Below are 26,418 nucleotides of genomic sequence, written 5' to 3' on the forward strand. Positions count from 1 at the left end.
CCATAGGTGTATTCAACTCTGGCGGTAAGCTAGATAATCTTGTAATAACTGAGAGTAAAGTGGAAGAGAAATTGTCGAATATAAACACAAGAAAGGCACCTGGGGTGGATGAAATCTATCCAGATATATTAAAGTAGGTGGCAAAGGAAGTAAGCAAACCCTTAGTCATAATTATGAGAGCTTCCCTGGACTCAGGAGAGGTACCCATGGACTGGAGATGTGAAAATGTGACCCCAATCCACAAAGGAGGATCAAAGAGAGACACAGGTAATTATAGACCTGTTAGTTTAACTTCTGTTCCAGGGAAATTAATGGAGGCACTGGTTAAAGAAGCATTGCAGGATCATCTAGACAAGACTTCAGTTATAGCTCGAACACAGCATTGGTTTGTTAATGGGAAGCCTTGTCTGACTAATTTGATTGGATACTATGATGTAGTTATTTGTTATTTTGGTTTCAAGGAGCCTCAGCAGCTAAGGCCATATTGCTCCAGAGGGATATGCGGTGGTCATTCCCTGACCTTTCCGCATCCTCCGTATTTGGTAGGCAGAGGCTCGAACCCCGGTCTAATCAAGAAGCTTGTGCTACGCACTGATTCTCCTGCCCACCTGGCTACAGAGGCGTCAATGATGTAGTCGCAAAGGAACTGGATGCAGGGAATAACTTTGATATCATATATTTGGATCTTAGAAGAGCCTTTGATACTGTTGTACATGAAAGACTGCTGCACAAATTGGAGCAGTGTGGCGTTGGAGGCAAATTGCTGCTATGGATAAAGGGATTGTTGAGTGGTAATCAATGGACGCTGCTCTTCGTGGACTAATATTATTAGTAGAGTCCCTCAGGGTTCAGTGTTGGGGCAATTGTTTTCTGTATTTATAAATTATACTGTTGATGGTATATCAGGCTTAATGTCCAAGTTTCTTAATGACACTAATGACAATACACTGCTGCAACAGGATTTAAAAAAGTTGAGAGGTGGCAAATGAAGTTCAACATTGACAAATGTAAAGTACTACATATGGGAAGCAGTAATCCCAGAAAAACGTATCAACTCTGTGGTACCAACACTGACAGTGGTAGAAAATGAAAAGGACCTGGGGGTAATTGTGCAGGCAGATATGAAGTTTTCTGAGCAGTGCAGATGGTCTGCAAAAGTAGCTCATGGTGTCTTGTCAATGATATACAGGAATTTTTCTAGCAGGGATAAGGAGATGATTATCTCCTTGTATAAGGCAATGGGCATTCCTTCAGTACTGTATACAGGTCTGGAGGCCTCATTTTAAGAAGGATGTAGAGCTTTTGGGATGATTACAGGGAAGGGAACAAGATTAGGGAAGGGAACAAAAGGGTGCTCTTAAGAAGAAAGGCTTAAGTTTTGCAAATTACAGTGTCTGTAGACTAGTCACCTGCGAGGTGATCTGCCTTGAATGATTTGAGCATGCTCAATGCTGATGGGATTCTTCTCTTGATTAGAATAATCACCTGAGGGGGCATAAATTCAAATTGAGGAAAGACGGTTGTAGGATAGATGTGCGGAAGTTTGCTTTTAGTCAGCGGGTGGTTGATTGGTGGAACAAACTTCCATCTGTCGTTGTAGAAGTTGATAGCTTTAATAGATTCAAGGCAGAACTTGACAAACAATATGGAGCGAGTGAATGGATGAAATAAGGGGTGTTTTTTTTTTTTTTTTTTTTTGGCTGATGCTATATAAGCTTGCTTTCTTGCATCATTTGCCATTGCTAATGCTAGGGAAGTGAGGGGTAAAATTGGCAACATGTACGACATACCAGATATCCTTCCTGGTGAGGTAGAACATGCATTGAAAAAATTGAAGAATCAAAAATCCCCAGGTGCAGATGAAGTTAATGTACAGTTGTTAAGATTAGGAGGCAGAGATACGCACAATACAGAAACAGGCAAGACTTCACAAAATACATTAGGAAAGGCATTATGCCCAAGGAGTGGAATAATGCAATCATAATTTGCTGCATAAGAAAGGAGATAAATCAGAAATTGGAAATTTTAGACCAATTAACTTGGTGTCCCACAAATACAAGTTGTTCACATGGGTTATTATTAACAGATTAGAGGGAATACTTGGTGAGAATCAACTAAAAGACAAAGCTGGCTTTAGGACAGGATTCTCAATTATGGATCACCTTTATGTCAACTAATAGGGAAAGCAAATGGAAAGCAATGGTAATGCAGAATCATCTAGACAGAAGTACATTTATACATCAATCACAGCATGGATTTATAAAGGGAAAATCTTGCCTAACCAATCAATTGGATACTATAATGCAGTAACAAAGAAATGGAAAGCAAAAAAATAATTTTGATATCATATACTTGAATTTAAGGAAAACATTTGATACTTTTATTTTGCATAAAATACTGGTGTAACAGTGGCGTAGGAAAGCCTTGGCATTGGGGCAGGTTCCAAGGGCGCCGGCAGGAGATGGGTGCCACTGACAGACTATATAGATTAATTAGTCATAAAAACTTGAGTACATCTGACACACTGTCGTCGTCTGATAAAATCTGCCCGAGTGTATAAGGCTCAGACAGATGGGTGAAACAAACGGCGTTCATTATTAAAAGATATACATTCTACTAAAATATGATGAATAGTTAAAAATACGTTAGAATAGTTACAATATCTACACACAGGATTATCATCAGACCTCAGCAAATACATCAGGTGAGAATGTCCTATGCATAGCCGAGCAAGAACTACTTCCTCCCGGTGAACCCTGCGCTGACTAGAATGCCAATGCATTATTACAGGATTAATTTCATTTAGCTTGTCGGTAGGCACCCATTCCAAGCTTGCCAATGTGTGCATAATTTTTTGTGGATTAGATGCTTGCAGTCTGCATAGGGGACTGATAAGTGGTTACTACTTTGTGACATTGCTGATTTGGATGCTGCATCTGCCAAATCATTGCCTTTAATACCAACATAGCTAGGGATCCAGCAAAAGCAAATATTGAATAACTTTAAGAGGGCATTTAATATTTGCTGCACCGGACACAATACTGGGTTAGTGCTTCTCACATTTGATAAGGCCTGTAATACGCTTAGGAAGTCAGTATATAACATGCACCGTTGGTACTGGTGGGATTTTATATGATCCAAGGCCAGTTCTATTGCATGTAGCTCTGCAGAGTATATGCTACATTCATACGGAATACAATTGCAGGTTGTTTTGCTTGGGAAAACATAAGCAGATCCAGCCAACTCTTCAGACTTCGAGCCATCTGTATGTACTGGCAAAAAGTCTGGATATTCGGTGCAGTATGCTGCAAAGAGTTGCCAATATATACATTGCAATTATCAACTTTCAGCCAGCTCCTAAGACTGAAATTACAAGAAGGAAATTGCAAAATCCAGGGAGGAAGTGATTGCCCGGCTGACGTGGATATATTATCCAATGTGAAGTTAATATAACGAACCAGCTCTTGAATCCTGATGTCAAAGGGCCGACTGACAGTTTTACAGCATATTATATAGATTTTTCCCACCATGGCATATAAACATATGTCCACATGATGGTCAGGGAGAGATTTTATTTTTATGGCATATTGTAACGACAACTGCTGACGTCGAAGCACCAATGGTGCTTCTTTCGCTTCTACATACAAACTTAGAACTGGCGAAGTAGGAAATACCCCTGTGGCAATCCAGATGTCGCTATGGTGTACTGGATCGAGCCATCGGAGTGCAGAAATTCTAGATGAAAAATAGGATTGGGAACCACAGTCAAGATTAGAGCAGATGAGTGCTCGATACAGATGCGATAATGTTTCTATCTGCTCCCCAAAAGCTGGAGGAGATAGCACTGAGCATGTTCAAACCTCTCGTACATTTTGCTCTGATCTGATGGATATGGTGCAGGAATGTTAGCTTTTGATCAAAGATAAGTCCCAAAAATTTTGTTTCTACTACCACAGGAATTGGATTCTGTCCAAGTTTGAGTTCCGGGTCAGGGTGTAGATTCCGTTTGCAGCACAAATGCACACAAACGGTCTTTCCAGCAGAAAATCTAAACCCATTGGCTAATGACCAGGAACTAAGATGTTCAGTTGTTTATTGCAATTGTTGTTCAATTATTCTCATGCTGCAGGAGTGACAAAAAATACTAAAATCATCTACGTACAAGGCACTATTTACTGAAGGAGGAAGCTGTTTTGTAATGGAATTAACTTTGACTGCAAACAGCATAACACTGAGGACAGAGCCTTAGGGAACTCCTTCTTGGCAAAAGAGGCGAACACACTGGATCTAAAATTAATCCGGAAGAGTCGTTTTGATAAAAAATTATTAACAAAAATAGGAGGGTGACCTCTGAGACCAAATAAATAGAGTTCTTTAAAAACACCATACTTCCAGGTTGTGTCATAAGCTTTCTCCATGTCAAAGAAAACTGATACCAAGTACTCACGCTTTACAAACGCATCGCGAATCGCTGTTTCCAATCGGATTAAATGGCCCAGAGTGGACTGAATTCTTCGGAAGCCGCACTGAATCTTGTTCAATTGGTCATTTGCCTCGAGGTAATATATAAGGCAGGCAGTCACCATTTTTTCCAAAACGTTACATAAGGAACTGGACAGAGCAATATGACGATAGTTGTTAGGAATTTTGGGGTCCTTTCCTGGCTTTGGAAATGCGAGAATGATTGCCCTACACCAAGAATTAGGAAACTGATCCTCCAAATAAATTCTTCGTTCCATCGTGGTTTTGGAAACAGCTCTAGAGAGTGAGATGAAAGGTGTTTTATCATCTCATACTGAATATCATCTGGTCCTCAGCACTACTGACCTTTGAGTTAGCAAGCACAATGGTTAATTCCACTTGACGGCAGGTTATAAGGCTGGACTTTGTTTGAAGAAAAGTTCAGTTTTTGCATCTCCATTTTCTTCATTAAAACTAGGAACTCTGCAGTGTATGAGGTCTCAGCAGATATGCTGGAGAATACCTCTCCTAGAGCATTGGCAATATCAGTTGCCAATGCTCTAGGAGAAAAAAATCCTAACAACTATCGTCATATTGCTCTGTCCAGTTCCTTATGTAGAGTTTTGGAAAAAATGATGACTGACTGCCTGCCTTACTTTTTACCTCGAGCGAATGTACACCCATTGTGTTCTAACACCGATGATGGAAGTTATGTATATTTGCCCTTATTTTCCTAATTTTGTCCCAGACGACTTTAGCACTGGTCATCTGGTTAATTGAGGATGTAATCTTGACCCAGCATTCCTTTTGGCCCTGTCAGCATATAAATTGTGCTTTAAATGCTTTTTGTGTTTAATGAATTGTGTGTTTAAACGCTATAAGGTATTTGGTGGTGAGGTTATTGAAATTTTCCCCATGCCCGACTTCCTTTTTTCTTTACAGTCTTGGTTCCATCATAGTTTTGGAAAACGTGGAAATCGGGAGTATGTTTTTGAAATTGCAATTGCCGCTACATGCATAATACATCCTATGATGTACTTCACTACTTCATCAATTGATTCCTGTTGAATTTGTACAGGATCGAATTCTGTAAGCTGTGAGAAAATACTCCAGTCTGCTTGATCATACTTCCACTGTGGGATTATGAATGGATGGCAGTGTTGTCCATCCACTATAGTAGATATTACGGGGAAGTGATCGCTTCCATAAGGATTCTGTTCCACCTCCCAGGAAAGCATAGATAGTAGGGAAGGTGAGCAGATGGAGAGATTATGGCAGAGAAAGTACAGGTAGGCATATAGAAATAGGTGTTGATTTCTATATTTAGTAACAAAAGGCAGTTATTGTCATTCAATAATACAACCTCGTTCATGAGTTTCTGCACTACCCCACAGGGTACTATGTCCATTAGTCTCCAAGAAGTAATAAAGGAGAGGGCAATTGCATAATAAGATCGTTAAGATCTGCCTGTGAGTTGAGTGTCCCAGGAGGCAAATATATAGAACATATTGTGAGAAAAGACCCTATTGCTAAGTGAATAGCTACTGCCTTCTAAGTTAGTGTTTAATTGAACTTGTGAGAAAGGGATATGGTTGCCCACAAAGATTGCGTGACTCCTCCATGGGCTGGGCCATCTCTGTTTCTGTCTTTACGGATAGTAGTAAAATTTTGAAAGATGGGGTTTGCTTGCCTTTAGGTACATTTCTTGCAGACAAAAGCAAACAGGTTCATATTTGTGCATTAGCATTTTAACATCCTCCATATTTTGTCAGAATCCATGACAATTCCATTGCAATAATTTAGCCATTATTACTTGGAGTTACTGAAACCGTTGGCTGGCTTCCGAAGTGATGCGGATTTTTACTGGCCGACTTTGGATTTCATTCTGCCTTTGGGTAATTGAGGGTGCCCATTATCCATTTCTTCTTTAGGATGAAGATTAAGAATAGATTCTTCCACTCTTTGCTCTTCTTCATTTAGATCCATTTCCTCCTGTACCTTACTAATAGTAGGCTGGGATTTAGTTGGAGGAGGTTTTACTTTAGGTGCTACTTCCTTGGTTGGCATTGAGATGGGAGTTGTTGTTGTTATTTGGTTTTTAGGAGCATTAGCAACTAAGGCCATATTGCTCCGGGATATGCGGTGGTCATTCCCTGAATGACCTTTCCGCATCCTCCGTATTTGGTGGTGACGGGCTCGAACCCCGGTCTAATCAAGAAGCGTGTGCTACGCACTGCTGCTCCTTCCCACCTGGCTACGGAGGCGCCTGAGATGGGAGTAGCAACTGCTTCATCTTGCTGTGCTTGTGTCAGCAAGTATCGGGCTTGTGGTGTAAAAGAATCATGTGGCAAGACTGAAATACCAGTTTGTGTTGAAATAGAAACCTTCCTCAGAAACCTTCCTGCTTGTGCATAAGATTTTACACTATTTACTGATGTTATCTGTTTTTGGCTTCCACATATGGGATGTTTTGTTTCGTCTTGATTGTCTGAATTTGTTTTTCCTCTTTCCATCTTTGGCATGCTCTTGAATATGCAGGGTGTTCATCGCCACAATTCAAGCATGCTGGTTTGGAGGTAGAACATTCCCTTTGTGTCATGTTCCTTGCCTCCCCAGCGGGCACAAGCAGGTGATTCATGACATGCCATCTGAGACATTGCAACTGGTTCGGAATGTACAGCCTTACAGGACATTTCAGATAACCAGCGTTGATGGAAGTAGGCAGTTTAGGAGTGTTAAATGTAAGGATAAGAACCCTAGTTGAAACTAGTTTTCCCTCCTTATGCATAAATATTCTCTTAACCGCTGTCACTCCTTGATCTCTCAGTTCGGTGCATATCTCCTCTTCAGATGTTTCGAGGAGATCCCACTTGACAATTACACCACGTGATGTATTCAATATCCTAAGTGGTGACACCATAATTGGAATGCCCCCAAGAGATGTTGACTGCACAATTACACTCAGGTAATCGTGCAGTCAGATATGAAGTTTTCTGAGCAGTGCAGACAGGCTGCAAGGGCAGGTCATGGAGTCTTGTCAATGATATATAGGAATTTTGCTAGCAGGGGTACGGACGTGATTATCCCCTTGTATAAGGCAATGGTCAGGTCATACCTTGAGTAGAGCATACAGGTCTGGAGGCCTCATTTTAGAAAGGATGTGGAGTTGCTAGAAAGAGTACAGAGAAGGGCAACAAGATTGGTGAGAGGAACAAAGGGGGGGATTCTATTAGCAGAAGAAGCTTAAATTCTGTCAGTTGCAGCCTCTGGAGACTAGCTCCTGCGAGGTAATCTGATTGAAGTCTTATTTATTTGTTATTTGGGTTTTTTTTTTTTAGGAGCATTAGCAACTAAGGCCATATTGATCCGGGTATATGCGGCGGGGATGCAGACAGGTCCCTGACCTGTCCGCATCCTCCGTATATGGTGGTCACAGGCGCGAACCCTGGTCTAATCAAGAAGCGTGTGTTATGCACTGCTGCTCCTACCCACCTGGCTACAAAGGCGCCAAATTGAGGTGTACAAGGCCTTAAATGGTTTCAGTAGACTCAATGCTGATGGGATTCTTCCGCTTGCTCAGATTAAGAACCTGAGGGTGCATAGATTCAAAATTAGAAAAGACAGTTGTGGAATAGACGTGCAGAAGTTTTATCTTTAAGTCAGTGGGTAGATGACTGCTGAAACAGACTTCCATCTGGTGTTGTGGAAGTTGATGGCTTAAGTAAATTTAAGGCTGTACTAGACAAACATTTGGAGTGACCGGTTAGATGAAATGGGAAGTTTTTTTTTTCTGGTTGATGCGGTATAAGCTTGCTTTCTTGCATCATATCCCTCAACTAACGCTAATGCTAATTACACAACCAGTGATCATAACAGCATCTCAGTATTGTTAATAGTGATGAAAGAAGAGAATGTTACGATACTGGGATATTTGTAATAAATGCAGTATGGCCTAAGTTCCAAAATTTATATATAAGGTAATGTAATGAAATAGATTGGCAAGTTTTAACATCCAAACAGTATGCTGAAAAACTGACTGAAATTTTAATTAAAACTTAATTCTTGTATGAAAAAGAAAATGGTTACAAAGCCAGTTTTCCGGTGGAATCAAGAACTTATTCAACTCAGGTCTCAAGCTATGAAATTGAGAAGGCAATATCAGAAATATCGAAGATACAGAAATTTGGATTTATGTAGGGTTTATCCAGAGTTATATAGAGAGCAAAGGAAACAATACGTTACAGCTGTCAGCAGGGCTAAGACTATGTGATGGAGAAAATACATTGAAGAGCAGGGATCCCGTGATCCATGGAGTACTGTTAAATATTAATGAATAAGAAAAATCTATCTGAAGTTGTTAATATTATTGGAAATGACAAAAATCACACTTTAACTTGGCATGATTTTGTGAGCAGAATTCTGGAAGAAGTCTTTCCTGATTATCGAAATTTGGGTTGAAATTCTAGAACAATAACAAATGATTATTGATAATGGTCAGTATCAATCAATGAATATAATGGAAAGATTTTACATTGAAGAAATTAGTGAAGCTATGGGCCATGCAAAGGATGGCAAATTGCCATGCCTAAATAAAACTGAAGTTGCTGTTAAGACCTTTATGTTTTCCCCTAATAATAAAATTATAAATCTGAAATTTAAACTATGGCTTCAATTTGGATTCCAAGCCACATGGAATCCAAAACTTAGGTCATATTACCTATGTTACAAATTTCAAAGGACAAGACTGTTCAGATATTTCTGAACAGGTGTCTTAAGCAAGAACCATGCCCCTACTGTGAGGCTTTATGGGGATGCAGTTAAAGTATATTAGTCATGAGGTATTTAGGCTTATAAATTGAGGAGCGTTACTTTTTTACCAACTATGTCAAATTTCTGAAGACCAATATTTGAACATTATTTGAAAAGCTCCAGAGGATTGTTAGGGCTGATTGGGGAATCGAGGATGATCTTCAAATTTATTATATTACTCTTCCTCCTTGGGGTAGGATTAAGGTTATTATACAGAAATATCTGATTCAAGGTCAGAGATTCACTGTTCTTGGTCTAACACATGCATGCCGAACTGTGTCCTCTGAAGCATTACTGATTAAATCTGGAAGGCTTCCTGTTCAGTAAAGTATTTTTTTGGCTAGATTATTAAATTATACAAAACATAGTATTAGATTATACCATCCTGCCCAGAAGAAAATAGCAGTTATTCTAAATACGATTTGAAATCTGAGAAAAAGAGAATTGTTTTGCAAATAATGAATATGTGGCAAGATGATTGGGAAAATGCTGGGAAATGCCAACAGACCTTTATGTTTTCCCTAATAATAAAATTACAAATCCAAAATTTAAACCATGGCTTCAACTTGAATTCCAAGCCACATGCCTCATCACTGGAAATAGATTAGCATATAAATTGTCAATGTTGAGCTTACATGAGCAAAGATTATATGCTAGTGGTGAACCAGAAATATCTAAATGTGTTATGTTTGATTGTCATTGTTATTTGGACGTTAGATCCAAACTTTAGATCAGTTGGGATTTTGGAAGAAGAGCGACACTAGGTTAACAGATTGCCACCTCTTTGCATATTTTAACAGTTCTGTTAACGGATTGTCACCTCTTTGCATATTTTAATGATTTTATGAGAGAGTATTTAGAAGATGGAATAATCTACTGCTAGAGAGGTTGGCCCACCTCCTCTTGGTAGGGACAGGAACCTGCTTTATTAAGATCTAAGGTATGAAGTATCTAGGTAGATTCTTCTCAGTTGGAGCAAATTGAAATTCAAAATTTTTGCATTGTGTTATTTTAATTGTTTATACTAACTTATTGTATATGCAACTTCAATCCAGTCAATATTGTAACATCAAAGCTGATAGCCATGAATAGGCTACAGCCTAAGGAGGGGCCTTTAGCCTTAATGGGATCTTAAATGGAATGGACCATTAGGGTGATTCCTCTCTACAGTTTTTCACCGTACCCTTCATCTACTATTTGGACAGCATAGCATGAAATCATCAAAAAATCCAAAATTTTTGATTGTAAATGGCCAATAATGTTCACATGCATAAATTTAGGCATCACTGACAATCGAAGGCTATATGAACAGGTGTGTTGAATCATAGTTTTAGAAAAAAAACTGGTCATCTCCTGGTTAAAGTTGATGGTGAGCCATTCCACTGATGGTCAACTTGCAATGTTGGCAATAACCATGAATGTGCAATGAGCACCTACCATTCGCTGACCTGTCCACTATCTGGCCAATCTTGGAACACTAACTATAGCACTACTGAAACAGTCCATAGTTTCCATAATATTAGCACATTTTAACAGGTACCTGACAATCATTCCAGTTCTCACGATAGTGCATATGTGGGAAGGGTGCTAATTATGAAAATAAAAAGGTGGTCATAATGTTGCGAGCGGATAGTGCAGATATGTAGTTCTCTTCACTGAACAGTAGAAATTTACCCTTAATTTACTCTTGAGCAATACCATAATACAACAAAGTTGTGATTGCTTTATATCTTCTTTAATATGAAAAATGCCTGTTCACTGCTTCAGATTCTTTTAAAGGAAAGGGAGCATTTCTTAAAGAAATTTCTCTCTTACATTCAGAAAGAAAAGTTATGTTCCATTAATAATATAATTATCCTTTATTCAACATTCAATAACTTATTTATTTCTGTAATATTATGTAATTACTGTTCTTTTAGTTGATAAAATTATCACCACCCCCACAAACATTAAACATTTAAAATAAGTAAGGAGAGAATTAAATTAAATACAGTACCACATTCTGGTGATACTGTATTTAAAAAAAAAAAAAAAAAAAAAATATATATACAGGAAGATGATCAACTGCATAAAGCTTCTTCCTATCTTCTTCCCAAATCAACCATGCTCACATACATTATTTTGAATAATGAAACCCGGACCATTAACAACACTAATTTTCATTAATAAAACTGCAAGTACACTTCGTAAAATTTAATGCCTTGACTTCAGTTAATTTTAAATCCCCCTCCCCTTTTTAGTGGAAACCCCAAACACAGAAGGAATCAAAACTTACAATAATGAGGAAGAAGAAGAAAAGTTGATTCTGTGAGTTTGTCATTCAACAATAAAAGGATGCTCATTAGTTGAAACACGTTTGGACTGATTTTGAAGAGGGGGGGGGGGATTATAAAAGCCAATCCAGAAGAACAATGCCCATAGAAGTATCTATAGAAAAAGCATGAATCAGAAACAGAACACCTATGTGAGAGAGAGAGAGAGAGAGAGAGAGAGAGAGAGAGAGAGAGAGAGAGAGAGAGAGAGAGAGAGAGAGAGAGAGAGAGAGAGAGAGAAGCAAAACGTTTTAAGAGATGGGTCATTAATTGACCTAACTACGCTCTTTTGAATGGAGTTTAGAAAACTAGGGTTATGAGGGCATTACCCCAGATGTGTGAACTATATGCCAAAGGATTTGAGATTTGTACAGGGTGAGTAGTTGTTTAGAAGAAAAGTAACATGGAGAGGGAAAGAGAAACCCAGTATTTTTAGAGGAAGAACTGCAGATGTGAAGTGCTTATGGCAAGAGAGATTAGAAGTCAAGATAATCCCTAACAGAGATATGTGAATTTGTTTAGAAACCCAAGTGTTATCAATGCATGTTCAACTGGAACACGTTGTGACCTCTGATACATCTAGATGCATCTCTGAATGGTACAGGTTGCATCCATGATTGCAGACCATCTGCATCACTTCATGGTCATCACATACCTATAGGGTAATAGATTCTTCCAGCAGGACAATGCGCGATCTCACAGAGCCACGGTGACAAGAACATCATTTGAAGAGCAGTCCAAAGATTTTAACGCCAAGGAATAGCCTTCCCCCATTCACTGGACATAAACCCTGTAGGGCATCTTTGAATGCTGTGGAACGGTCTATTATAGTTTTGGATCCTCCACCCAGGAATGCAATGGAATTACAGACAGTGGTGCAGCAAAAATGGACGGTAATACCTCTGGAACTCTTTCATGAACTAGTGGACTCAATGCCTCAACACGTGACTGCCTTTATCCAGGAGAAAGGAGGGACTACCTGTTACTAGGTAGGTATCCCATGATTTCTATCCAATCAGTGTATTTTGGAGAGATATAAGACAGGATTGAATTTTAGAAGGACTGAAATTAATCGTCTTTACCCCACCAAAGAATTACCTGGAGATCAGCAATTAAGACATTCAAGAAGTTGAAGCTCTTTGTGCTGATGTGCTGTAGTTTTACTGATGGTAGTGCAATGCACTACCATCAGCAAAACTACAGATAGGATTACTTTCCAGTCAATAGAAAAAAGTCATTAATATAAAAGATGAATAGAGGGGAGACAACTGAAACTTGAGAAAGACTGGCATTAGTGGAAAAGTTAGGACCGATGAGAGAGCAAATTGGGTATCTTAATTAGAGAAAACCATCAGCTCTCAATAAATTGGATTAAAAAATGTCATTAAAGCAGACTGAATGAGTTTATCCAACAAAATTTTTTATGCAACCAAGCAATCATTATAAAAGAAAAAAGCGCACGCACTACTAAAATGGAAAAACTTTGGTTTGTGCACAGCAACTTATTTATAGTTTTAAAGGATAAAAAGATTCCTCTTTATAAATTTGAATAACTTAAATATATATCAACTGACAAGATTCTTTATAACTCCCTTTGAAGAAATATTTTCTAGCTATATTTAAGATTTTATGATAAAATATGATAAGAACAAAAATTTAACTATGAGATTAACACTGCTGTAGGAAAAAAATTTATATATTTTGCATTGTGCTGAAGTTGTCATTTGAGAAATTAATTTAGTCAGTTTAGTTTGACTGCTTTCATTGCCTACTTTAAAAGCAAAGCTACCAATTTACAAAGCCTCCTAAACTTAATATCAAAGCGAAAGATGCTGCAAAGAATAGCATTTATTGCAATCTCTGCCCCCCTCCATCCCTTGCATCTTGAGTAAGGATGGTCCAGTAAGCGAAGTAACAAAAACAGCAAAATGGATACACTAAACAGATTTCAATATGCCACAAACTCTTTTTCAGCATTTATAAATATAAATTAAATCTACTTACCTCTGAAATCGCGAAGTTTCAACTGGTAACAGGGTTTGAATATCAGCACTACCAGAAAAAATACCCTCCAAATACACCCAACGTCTTTGCACATCAATCCATACATCAAACAATGCATTAATACGATTCAGCTTTTCTTCCCAAGCAAGGGCATCTTCTTCAAACTCCTGAAAATTTTAATAAGATAAAAGTTACGTGTAAGAAGGAAACCAAGTTATTTTAAAATTTAGCATTACACTGAACCAATCTCTAACCTCTTAATCAGTTGTGCAGCAATGAAATAATAATAAATAAACTCGTATGGACACATATGAGGGGATATTATCATTATTATTATTAGCCATGAGGTGCAAGAAAGCCTGAGGCTTATGCTGCACCAGCCAAAAAAAAAAAAAAAAATTTTAATTATCCCGAGAGAGTGAGAACAAGAGTCAGAAGTAGAAGGGAATCACCAAGAGAGAGAAGAATGGTGATATCCAGCTCAGGACCCTGAGTGTGCCAAGCCCATACTCACCAGATGTGAGTCCCTCAAAAAGTCCAAACCTTACATAGAAATAATAGCCCTAGAAAGGTGAAACTTCACAGGAACTTTAATCCTTTTCTGTGTACTCTCTCCATGTATAGTAATACATTTCTCCTATCTATGGATCAGTTGTTTAATGCCTTGATCATAGAAGTCCGTACTTTTAGCCTGAAACCACGATTCCACTTCATTGATGACTTTCCAGATCATGCTGGTGCATCCAACATTCATCACCAATCAATCAAAAAGGTTTTCAACATCCACATTACACAAATCCAACAGTTGGCGGGAACACTGCATTCCACATTGCTTCTGAAATGTGATCTTGGAACCCACTGTCCAGAGACCTTAGACAGGGCTGCTGCAGGTGGTTAGCTGGGATAAGTGTCACTTACAGGCGGCAGTTCAGGGGGGCAGCAATTTTTTTTTTTTTTTTTACATACACAAGTCGGACCTCTGTTTAACAAACTTCTTTAAAATGAAATTTTCTATTTAACAATATTTTTTGATTTCCCCTTGGTAATTAATTACATTTAAAATGGTTTAGGTTGAATTGAAAAGAAAATTTTGAGTGAGGATAGTCTTTGTAATGAACGGATTACAAGAGACTTAACTGGGAACACATTAACAGTTCCCACCTCTGGTCTTCCAGGCAATTGACACAATTGGTGCTGCTACTTAGCACGAAGTTACAGAATGGATTACCATTCTGTAACTTAGTGGTACTTGCAAGACCGATCCAACCGACTGCTGCACATACCCAGAAGTAGCACTGGTCATCTAATTGGTTAACGTTTACCAGTATTCAACAAGGCAGGCAAATAATTCATTTGAAATAAATACATTACAGGAAATTGCAGACTTATGTTAATATTTTTATTATCTGGATCTGTGTTCAGTGCGGATTAAGATACGTACTAGCGGGGCTCTTGCCTGTGGCACCGAAAACAGAACCAAGAGGCAAAAATATATATATCCTTAGCAAAGGGTGCCAAAAAATCTTAATTCCCAGGGAGCGGAAATACTTTGGTCCAGTGCTGTCTGTGTTTCAATATTTATATTTTGCAGGGTTATACTCCAGAACATGGCTACAATCCCTTAGTTCGGCGAGAGAGCAAAAGAAAGTAGAGATAGGACGTGAATCCAACTCCCACTCACTGCTATCCCTCTCTCCTCACCAGCATGGCACTGAGGGATGTCATGTGACATCACAACATGCCGGAGCTGAAAATAAAGGAACAACAAAACAAATTTTTTTAAACAACTAACAAAAATTACAACCACCACCACTCATTGTCCTCCTCCGTACATTGCTAAATGATTTCACGTGCATTAACAATGAGAATTGCTCATGCACGTCAACAGAAACGATTTTTTTTTTTTTTTTTTTTTGTTCTGGGGGCTGCTGACCCCACTCCCCTGCTAATATAAACAGAACCTGATACTAACAACTCATACATAGATGTTCTGCAAAAAATATCAAGTTATCAAGAAACAACTTGAAGACAAAAAAAAAAAAAACTTTAGTCCTTGTATGCCAGTACATTCATTAAACATCCACACTGAAAACATGTATTCCGATGGTATCAAATTCACACTCATATGCCATTCAGTTACAGTCTTACATCAATCCTTTTGCAAAACGGAATAACACAAAATAACAATAACACACAATAACCAAAGCCAGCAGAGCAGCAGCAGCACAACGACTAATCAAAAGCACGATAATGTCACATTTCCCGCTAAAATCAGAAGCAAATTTGGATCCAAACAATGAGATGCAAAATGAGGTAAAATCACGCATTTCTAATAATCAGCCAATCCCTCCATTCCTCAATCACACCTACCACAGAGATATCCATGGTCTGGATTTGATCCAGAATAATATATGTGATACTATTTTTAGAAAGGCAATGTATAGTGTTCAGGGATACGATAATTTGCATGGTCAAATCCAAAATTAAGCTATTAAAATAATTTCACAAAATATTACAGATAAAATACTAGAAATGGCTAGAGAAGCTAGTCATTTCTAGTATTTTACTATAATCACTGAAGATGAAAATAAAAATATGGTTACCATGACGCATGCAAAATCAATAGCCTTAAAAATAACGTCTTATAAGTTTATTTGTTAAATTATAATTTGGCATAACAAGCAAAATTAATCAGATAAGTAAAATGCTCCAAAAAAAAAAAAAAAAAAAAAAAAGATTCTGACATAAACGAAACGCTTGAATGTCTACAAAATATCACACAATATTTTTTTAAAAAAATATAGAACAGAGGAAGGCAGTCAAAAAAAAAAATTCTCGATTCAGATAATAATATGGCTACTATCATTAGCATTGAAGCTTCGTTTCCAGAAGTAACCACTGTAAGGAAGAGATTGAAAAAATATCATTTCTAATATGGAAGTAGTTGTATTAGAAGATGAAATGCACAAGGCATAATTCCTTATGGGTTTAGGTAATTAACTATATAATATCAGTGTAGATACACTATAGTTTATTTACCCACAATATGAGATACAATTAAAATGATGTCTTTTACACTACATACGTAGTTCAAATTTATTGGTAAACTATGGTGTATCTACACTGATACTACTGTTTAGGTGATATAGTTAATTACCTAAACCCATAAGGAATTATGACTTGTGCATTTCATCTTCTAATACATTATTATTTATACACCATTTTGCATCTCTCATATTGTGGAAATAACTTGGCAACTGTGATAGCATGTTGCATTACCAGGGTACCTGCCCACTCACTGAATCCACTGAAAATAAATAACAGTAGTCTTCTCTACTAGAGAAGACTATTTATTTGAAGTAGTGCAATACCAGCTATCTCATTGAGGCACCCACAATATTGAGATACAATTAAAACAATGCCTTTTATACTACATACGTAGTTCCAATTTATGGGTAAACTGTGGTGTATCTACACCGATATTATATAGTTATTTATGAAAGTAGAGGTGAAGCTATTTAGGATCTGCGACAAATTTCAAAATTATATTTTTTCTTTCAAATTATGGACAATAATTTTCTCGCTAACTGAAAGGTTTACAAATATGAAAGAATACAGTGGTACCTCAACATACGAGTTTAATTCGTTCCGTAACCTTGCTCGTATCTCAAAGAATTTTCCCCATTGAAATTAATTGAAATGCCATTAATCCGTTCCAGCTCCCAAAAAACCACCTCAATTGTTTTTGTTAAGTGTTTTTGAATAAGAAAAATGTACTGAATTTCTTCTTGTATTTACAAGAAGAAACATGTATTTATAAATAACAAATACATATTCTATAGAAACATAATAAAAGAAAAGGTGAAGTGCTTACGGAAGCGTATAATTTTCATCATTGGTCTTCGCTTTTTTTGTCACGCTTTGCTCATTTTCACCTGCAGATCGTTTAAAAAAAAACTGTCCAAGGAGGTTTGTTTCTTCCTCCCTTTCAGGATATTGCGGAAATGTGTTAGGCAAGTTTCGTTGAACAACTCCGATGCACGACCAGTTGCAACTTTTTCGGGGTGATTTTTATCCACGAACTCTACAACTTTCTCCCACATTCCCAAGATCTCCTTTATATTTCTTGTAGAGATAACCTTCTCCATCTCTGGCTCCTCTTCAAAACTAATTTTTCGTTGAACCACCATATGCTGCTGCGAATGTAGATCGTGTAATTCCTCGGTTGTCAACTCCTGAGTCTGTTCCTCGACATGTTCGTTCACATCTCTCTCATCCACCTCCAGACCCATGGATTTTCCTAGAGAAACAATCTCCTCTACCACTGACACTTTGGGTTCCAATCCTTCAAAAGCCCTTTCAGCTACAGCCTCAGGCCACAGCTTCTTCCATGCAGATATTAAGGTCCTCGTTGTAACACCCAGCCAGGCCTGATCAATAATTCTTAGGCATATCACGATGTTAAAGTGGTCCTTCCAGAACTCTCGAAGGGTAAGGTTTGTGTTTTCCGTCACTTCAAAGCAGTGCCAAAAAATGTGCTTGGTGTACAACTTCTTAAAATTAGAAATCACCTGCTGATCCATGGGCTGCAGGATAGGAGTGGTGTTGGGTGGTAGGTAGAGAACCTTTATAAACTTGAACTCTTCGAGTAAATCATCTTCGAGATTTGTTGGGTGAGCAGGGGCATTTTCGAGGACGAGAAGGACTTGCATGGGTAGGTTGTTTTCCTGTAGATATTTTTTAACAGAAGGGCCAAACACCAGGTTTATCCACTCCACAAAGAATTTCCTGGTGACCCACGCCTTCGGATTTGCCCTCCACATAACTTGTAGATTTTCTTTTAAAATCTTATGTGACTTAAAGGCTCTGGGATTTTCCGAATGGTATACTAGCAGAGGCTTGATTTTGCAGTCGCCACTCGCATTGGCGCAAAGTGCTAGAGTTAATCTATCCTTCATGGGTTTGTGACCTGGCATCGTCTTCTCCTCTGCCGTTATGTAAGTCCTATTCGGCATCCTTTTCCAGAAAAGCCCTGTCTCGTCACAGTTGAAGACTTACTGAGGGATGTATCCTTTGGCTTCTATCAGTTTGGAAAACGTTTTGATGTAAACCTCAGCTGCCTTCACATCCGAACTTGCTGCCTCACTATGCCTGACGACGGAGTGAATGCCGGTCCTTTTCCTAAAGTTGTCAAACCAGCCCCGACTGGCTTTAAACGAGTCTTCCGATTCCTCGTTTGTGGAAGTGTGTGGGATCTGCTTCAGCAAATCACCGTAAATCGCTCGTGCCTTCTTACATATGATACTTTGTGTTAAGAATCCTCCTTGAAGCTGCTTCTCTGTCACCCACACCATCAGTAGTTTCTCCATTTTCTCATGGAGGGAGGTCCGGAGCTTAGAAATTATTGTAATGCCCTTGGCTGGCATTATACTCTTTATCAACTTCTTCTGTTTAAGCACAGTACATATCATTGATGTGCTACGCCCGTACATCCTCGCCAAGTCAATTACTCGCACACCTTGCTCATGTTTTTCTATGATTTCACGCTTTAATTCAATAGACATCATCTTCTTCTTCGGACCCATGGTTATAAAAATAAATTTGATAATGTTTTGTAAATGTACAAAAAAGCAAAAAATGCGAACCCAACTTATCAAAAATGCTACGAAAACGAGGGAAACAAGCACACAGACTGAGGTCTAGTCTGAGGTGGGAGAAACTGTTAGACACTGCACATGACCCCAACATGCATCCCGCATGTTGGGGTCGTGTGCAGCGGTGTAGTGTGCGATTCCTCGTATCTCAAATCTTGCTCTCGTCTCAAAGCAAAATATCGCTCGCTCGGTGGCTCGTATCTCAAAACACTCGTATATCGAGGTACCACTGTATATAGAAATATTTTAAATGTTTTATAATATTTCTGAATTAAAAAATGGTCAGAGGAGGATTTATTAATCATTGCAAGGATTTATATATTAAGTTATGTAAATGGCAATAATTCAATAGAAAATGATATTTTGGAACAAATAAACAATTGAAATAATTAATAAATCTGCATCTCTTGAAGCAGGGAAACAAATTTCTATAATTTTTCTTTTATTTTATTATTGTACGATTACTGTGATTTAGGATTTAAAGTTCATTTCAATTTCAGAATGATTTTGTTATTTTTGTTTGTTGTTTTATTATATTATATATGAGATCTGTTGTAGTTCTTTTCTTTTACAATAACTTAATTATTTACACATTATATTTTTTAATCAAAATATTTTGGGGCAGCAAATTTGATTTTGCTTACTGGTGGCACATAGGGTCACAGCAGCCCTGACCTTAGATATGTGCAGATGGTCATGTAAAATGCTGCGGGCAGACCCACAACCAATTCCCACTGCATTTGCAATGAAATGAATTATTGTCACACATCTGTCACTCAGCACCAGCTGCTCAACCTTTACAACCATCTCATTGTCTGTAGACGTTGATAGCTTTCCTTCTCTTGGCTTGTCAAAGACATATTTCTTCATACAACAGCACTGGAACTCCCATCTCCACTTTTTTTACAGTGTCACAGGATGGACAATTCTGCCCATACACAGCTTTTATTTCTTTGTCAATTTCCTGAGCTTTCTTGCCCTTCAAAATCTAGGAACTTGATCACTGCTCGATACTCCACTTTTTCAACCATAGCATCCGTCCTCAGATCTCAGGCTCCATCTCTGGTGTATGATCACCTACGAGAATGAAATTTCACACGTTACTTATTGAATATGTAGAAAAATTATATTAAAAATGACATCTTCCTGCTGATGTTTTGTCTATGTCAGGGTGCAAACTTTTTGATACCCCCTCATATCCGATTAACTTACCATATATTCTATGGCATAGGATTTCCACCTATAATGCAGTAGCATGCACACGTACGTGCGTGCTTGTGTGTGTGTGTGTGTGTGTGTGTGTGTGTGTGTGTGTGTGTGTGTGTGTGTGTGTGTGTGTGTGTGTGTGTGTGCGCGCGCGCACATAGTTTGCGATGTTTTCAAACATGCCCTTTACCTTATGCCAAAATGAATACTAGGATAAACATCCCTTTACTGCCTAAATTAAAAACTGAATTAAAAATGAAATTCTGCCTCAATAATTTTCACTGCAAGAAAGCAAATTGGATGTCTGTAGGTTTATTATTTTTATTATTCACATAATAGCAGATAGGCAAAATATTATTCATTCCAAAATATTATGGGTTATAAATTCATCACACTGCCCTAGCTTAATATCCGGACACCCCGAGTTGATTGGTTAGTTACATCCTAACCAAACATTACATGTCAGACACAATCATAAAGGGAAGAGTAGTATGCCTGTGAATGCAAGATGCCATGATACAGTTAACATGCTTTTACTGCAGAATGATAACGGGAGATTTCCCAATGGAAGTAGACTGGTGCTGCTGAATAAACCAGGAAATGACCTGAACAATGTCCGAAGCTTATGGAACATGACAGGTGTACCTAGCAAAGAAACACCAATTCAGAATACAGGTTAACACTGTTGCAGTATACACGGAACCTCAGTGAGACAATTGTGATGTGTATCAGCACCATTACAGTGCACTGGACACTGCATGATATGGATTACCACGGTAGTGCAGCCATTAATCACCCAGACAAATAACAGACCATCTAGCTTGGTCTATGGTTCTTTGCATTGGTCGACTGTCCAGGAGCAGGCCTTGAACCATAGACCAATGCATAGATGAAATTTCGAGTGACACATCACAGTACATGCTTTTCCAGTCTGATAGTCACATCTGGGAATGGCAGTTGTCCAAAGCTACAAATACAAGACTGTATTTGTTCTGACAATGAGGTCTTGGGCTGTTTTTCATGGCTAAGCCTGAAATCATTCGTTGTTTTGAATGAAAACGATGGATGAGGTCTATCTAGACTGGACAATAATGCATTACCCACATTGTGGCAGTATGTTCTGCAAGGGCCAATACACGGCCTTCTGCATAATGTGCAGTATGGCAATATGCCATGTCATGCTACTTGCACTGCAACAAATTGCTTTGCGGATCTGAGCACCAAGAAGTTGGACTGGTCAGCCAAGAGCTCTAATGTTGATCCTATAGAAAACCCTCAAATTGAAAGGTAAATGGCAAAAAATATTGGAGGCCATTTACAAGAAACTGGTGGAGTAAGTAGGAGACTTCATGGAAAGTAGGCTTTGTCATAAAGGCTAAAAGTTTTGGTGCACATTATTAGGTGCACTAAAACCTTTAAATAATGAGTTTTTACAAATTTGCAAGAAAACCTTTGGTTTTCTTGCAAAGATTATTTGTAGATATGCAGGTGTCAGGATATTAATGGGAAAAAAAAGGTACCAAAATCCGGTGTATTGCATATAACAACGGTGGGCAAATGCGGCTCTTCGTTGAGTTAAGTGCGGCCTCCCACTGAAAATTTAAATCCTGTTTGTTTGTTTTTTTTTTATTATTATTTCAGAACTTTTTTCACTGAATCTTGTTAAATTAACTAAGTAACTAATATTTTGTTATACGGATTTTATGTTGTGTTTATTTATTTTTTTTTTTTATGTCTAGATATTTTGCTATTTTTATTTTGATTATAAATAAATCCGCACGCATTTACACTGCTGACGCCATCAGCAGACTTGTGGCACACTACACCGGGAGTGAGTAGAAAATGTAACCAAACCTCCCGTAAGAGTTTGGAATTAAATTTATTTAAATTTTTTTATAACATGATCACAGAAAATATCAAAAAATGAAAATACAAGAAAATAGAATCTTTAAAGAAGAATGGGTGGAAAATTTTGCTTTTATTGACAATAACGGAAAGTCGTTGGTCTTATTTGTAAAGTTACAATTGCAAAACTACGAAGTAAGCAATTTACATCGACATTACAAATGTAAGTCATCCCCACTTTTCAACTCAATATCCACTCAATTCAAAATTGCGAACAGAGAAACTTAAGTCCTTGCAATCTGGTCTTCATAAGCAACAAGGACTCTTGTCTTCTTTTAGTCGCGAAGATGACAGAGCAAACAAAGCTAGTTTTTTGATAGCTTGGAATATTGCTCGTGCCAAACGTCCATAGGGAGAAGGAGAATTTATTAAAAGAAACTTGGAAGAAGTGGTTACAGTTTTGGATCCAGATAATACAAAACTGCATAAATTGATCACACAGGTTCCTATGTAACGCCATACAACTGAGCGTTGTATTGGTGCAATTAGTAAAAATGTTGAAAATAGTTTGATGTGTGACTTGAAAAATTGTATGGCATTTAGATTAGCTCTCAACGAGTCTACAGACATTCAGGATGTTCCACAATTGGCCATTTTTGTACGCTATGTATCTGCAGACGTAAATGTGAAGGAAGAAATGTTAGACCTAGTAGCTCTTATCAAAACAACTCGCGGTATCGATGTTAGAAATGTGCTTGATGAAGTAATGAACAGGTTTGAATTGCCTTGTGATAAACTTGTAATTGTTGCGACTGACGGAGTGCCTGCAATGATAGGGAAAAACCAAGGTCTCATTGGTCTTTTAAACAACGATCCTAAAATTCCACGTTTCTTACCTCTTCACTGCATAATTCACCATGAGCATCTCATAGCGAAGAACTTCAAATACGAAAGTGTGTGGAAGATTGTTTTGCAGATTGTGAATTTAATCAGAACAAATGCCAAAACACATCGTCAATTTAAGAACTTTTTAGAAGAGTTGTGAATAAATGACGAAACAGATGAATTGCCCAGTGATTTATCCCTATGGTGTGTTGTAAGATGATTGTCAACTTACAATGTTTTGAGCCATTTTGTGGAACTCCTAAATCCTATCATAACATTTACAAAAGAAAAAGGGAAAAAAATACCCAGAATTAGAAAATGAAACTTGCTTTCTGACTTAATGTTCCTTACAGACACTATAGAACATTTGCAAACACTTAATTTGGCTTTACTAAGAAAGGAAAAAATTATTATTGATTTGTCACAAACTGTATTTAGTTTTGAAGCTAAGCTTCGGCTTTTTGTGTACGATCTTAAAGAACAAAATATTTAATCATTTTCCATGAGTAAAAGCAAATATAATTAATATCAAAGAAGAAAAAGCTAGACGAATACAAAGAAAAATTGTAAGAATTGCAAGCAGATTTCAAACATAGGTTTGAAGATTTGAAAAGTTTGAAATCTACATTTACATATTTTGTGAACCCATTTATTTGTGATATTATTGAAGATGGATTTCCAATTTCTGAAATAATACTTGTTGAAAAAGTGGTAGGGGAACTGGAGTCATTAGAGATGAAAGAGGATCAGGCATTGCAAATGCAGCACAAATATACTTCTATAATTGAATTTTGGAAACTTGTGCCAGAATCAAAATATCCACATTTAAAGAAAGCTGCTTGCCGTCTAATTTCAATTTTTGGTACAGCATATTGCTGTGAATCTTTGTACTCCACAATGAAGTGCGTGAAATTGAAATGTCGTTCACAGTTGACCAATCATCATCTCACTAAATTGCTGTGAACAGCTTTAACAAATTTTATGCCAAATTTCAAAGATTTGACCAAACGTCTTCGTTACATTAATTTTAATTAATGCATTTTTATTATTAAAATTTTGAAATAATTATTTTGTATTTTCTTTCTCAATTATATTTTCTTATATATGTATACTTTACATAGCACTTAAGACTTGTGTAGAATATGTAATCATATTAATTAAACTAAATTAAATTTAAATTTGTGTATTTAATACTATGTAACTATGGTGTGACTCTTTATAATATATGAAAAACCGGAATGAGGCTCTCATTGACCTCATCCGTGCCCACCCCTGGCATATAACATTAACTATGTGAATAGCTGATGTAATGGTTAGATATAGTTCCGTTATCCTATTTATACTGTTTTAATACCTGTACTGTTTTATTAAAAATGTAAGGTAGGATGCTCCTACATTTAATGATTTAAGGTACTGTTTTATAAAAACAGCAAAATGCCCCATCTTGCCCAAACTATAATCAAGAATCCTAAATCATAATGGGACTTAATTTTTAGTTATGAAGAGGAGGAACCTACTGTGACTGAGCAAAAATATTTTGCTGTAGGATGCTCCTCAAGGATTAAAACTGGTACATAATATTTTTTCAAGCGCAGTCAAACCCATTAAAGTGAATTGAACAGCCATGTGCCTTCACAATTCTCTTGTAAAATATGCTCTGCCATTGGAACAGTGCTTTAAACACAAATTATTTTAAAGAGTGAAATAAATTCTCTCATTTTGGTTTAAGGTTTGATGAACAGTAATACCCCGACTTACGCTACCCCGACTTACGCGAACTCGGAGTTACGCGGTTCTTGATTTTTTCGTTTGGCAACACTGCTGATCCACTATCTTCAAGATCGTTTTTCATATGTTATCGATATATGGTGCAACGGCGGTGAGTGAGAGCGAAAGATGAACAAAATTCAACTTTACTGCGCATGAGCTGCACACATATACAAGAATTTGTACTCCAACTGTCATATTTATGTGTGCATTCGAATTCGTGCTCAACGTTTGTCGGAAATTACATCGTTTTCACGAGAGAAATGGATCGCGTCGGTCGAGTCGTATACAGTCAGTCCTCGTATAACACGTGTTTACACTACATGAATTCGATCATACACTATTTATAAATACGGTAACAATATCTTATAATATAACACGAACCGAATTGGCTTATGCACGATTCGCCTTTGTGTTTACAAGAAATGGCAGTCGAACGCAGAATCACCTCAACCGAACGCAACACGATAGGAACGAAGAGAAGATTCTGAAAATGTATTTGTTTTAGGGGAAACACATTTCACCATAATAACGTAAAAACCAACACAATTCCAGCTATCGGTATGCAATCAGATGGAGTTTACTACCAGTTTATAACAGATTCCACTAGCAGAAACGCAACCGGATTTTTATTGTTTTATGGTAGTAACCCCTAGAAATGTGAGGTGTTAATAGTGTATCTCTGCCTTTATGGTGTTGTTTATTCAGTTGCTACATGCGTGCAGCTTTGTTTATGCGTATCGAGCGTGCCTCCTCGTTTTGTAATTGTGCTTTATTCCCTAAAAATGGTAAAATACTTAAAAGGTGTGAAAAGGAAGCGTACTGGTGAAGACACTGCAGACTCAGAGAGAAAAAGAAAAGCAATTATCGATAAACAGAGGCGGACTGGATCAAAAATTCTTACCCGGGAAAATTTATAGTGGCCTCATACTATGGTTTATGGCCAAAATCACACCGGCCTCCGGCCCACCGGGGTTACCCTGGTAAGGCTTATGGCCAGTCCACCTCTGTCGATAGAGAAAAAATATGAAATTGTGAAACGCTTTGAGCGAAATGAAAGACCATGTGATATTGCACGTGCTACAGGCCTAAATGAGGCAACGGCGAAAAGCACGTGACAATTGCAAACTTGACAGAAGGTCTTAGCTCAACTGAAAAGGGCTTAAAAATTTTAGAAAACAGACTCCAATGAAGAACGCTTTATAGTTACAAAGCAAGGAATAAAAAAATTATTAGCTTGCTACGAAGAAATTCTGCGTGAAAAAAAGAAGTCTCTGTGTCATCAGACGAATTTGTTAGATTTTATGAAGCCATCGACATTGAAATAACTTTTTTACTTAAGTCATTTATTTTTTTAATACATATTTTGTATTAATATATATAAAGAACTGCAATTTTATTAATATTTTTTCTTCTAAACTAGTGTTTTTGTTAGTCCTTGGTCCCAATTAAACAAAATTTATATGTATTTATAT

The 26,418-nt window shown here is 37.5% G+C and overlaps 1 protein-coding gene across 2 annotated transcripts in view; it reads right to left on the minus strand.

The window, feature by feature from the left end:
- The window catches only part of Dhc64C (dynein heavy chain, cytoplasmic), a 1,460,071-nt gene that overhangs the window by 1,018,545 nt on the left and 415,108 nt on the right, over window positions 1–26,418 (minus strand). For both annotated transcript variants that reach the window (XM_090376486.1, XM_090376487.1), the window contains exon 29: window positions 13,587–13,753. In XM_090376486.1, the coding sequence (XP_090232612.1) occupies window positions 13,587–13,753 (167 nt within the window). The remainder of the gene's footprint in view (window positions 1–13,586; window positions 13,754–26,418) is intronic.

This window comes from Mastigoproctus giganteus, chromosome 6, assembly GCF_048544385.1.
Source record: "Mastigoproctus giganteus isolate SK-2022 chromosome 6, ASM4854438v1, whole genome shotgun sequence".
NCBI lineage: Eukaryota > Metazoa > Arthropoda > Arachnida > Uropygi > Thelyphonidae > Mastigoproctus > Mastigoproctus giganteus.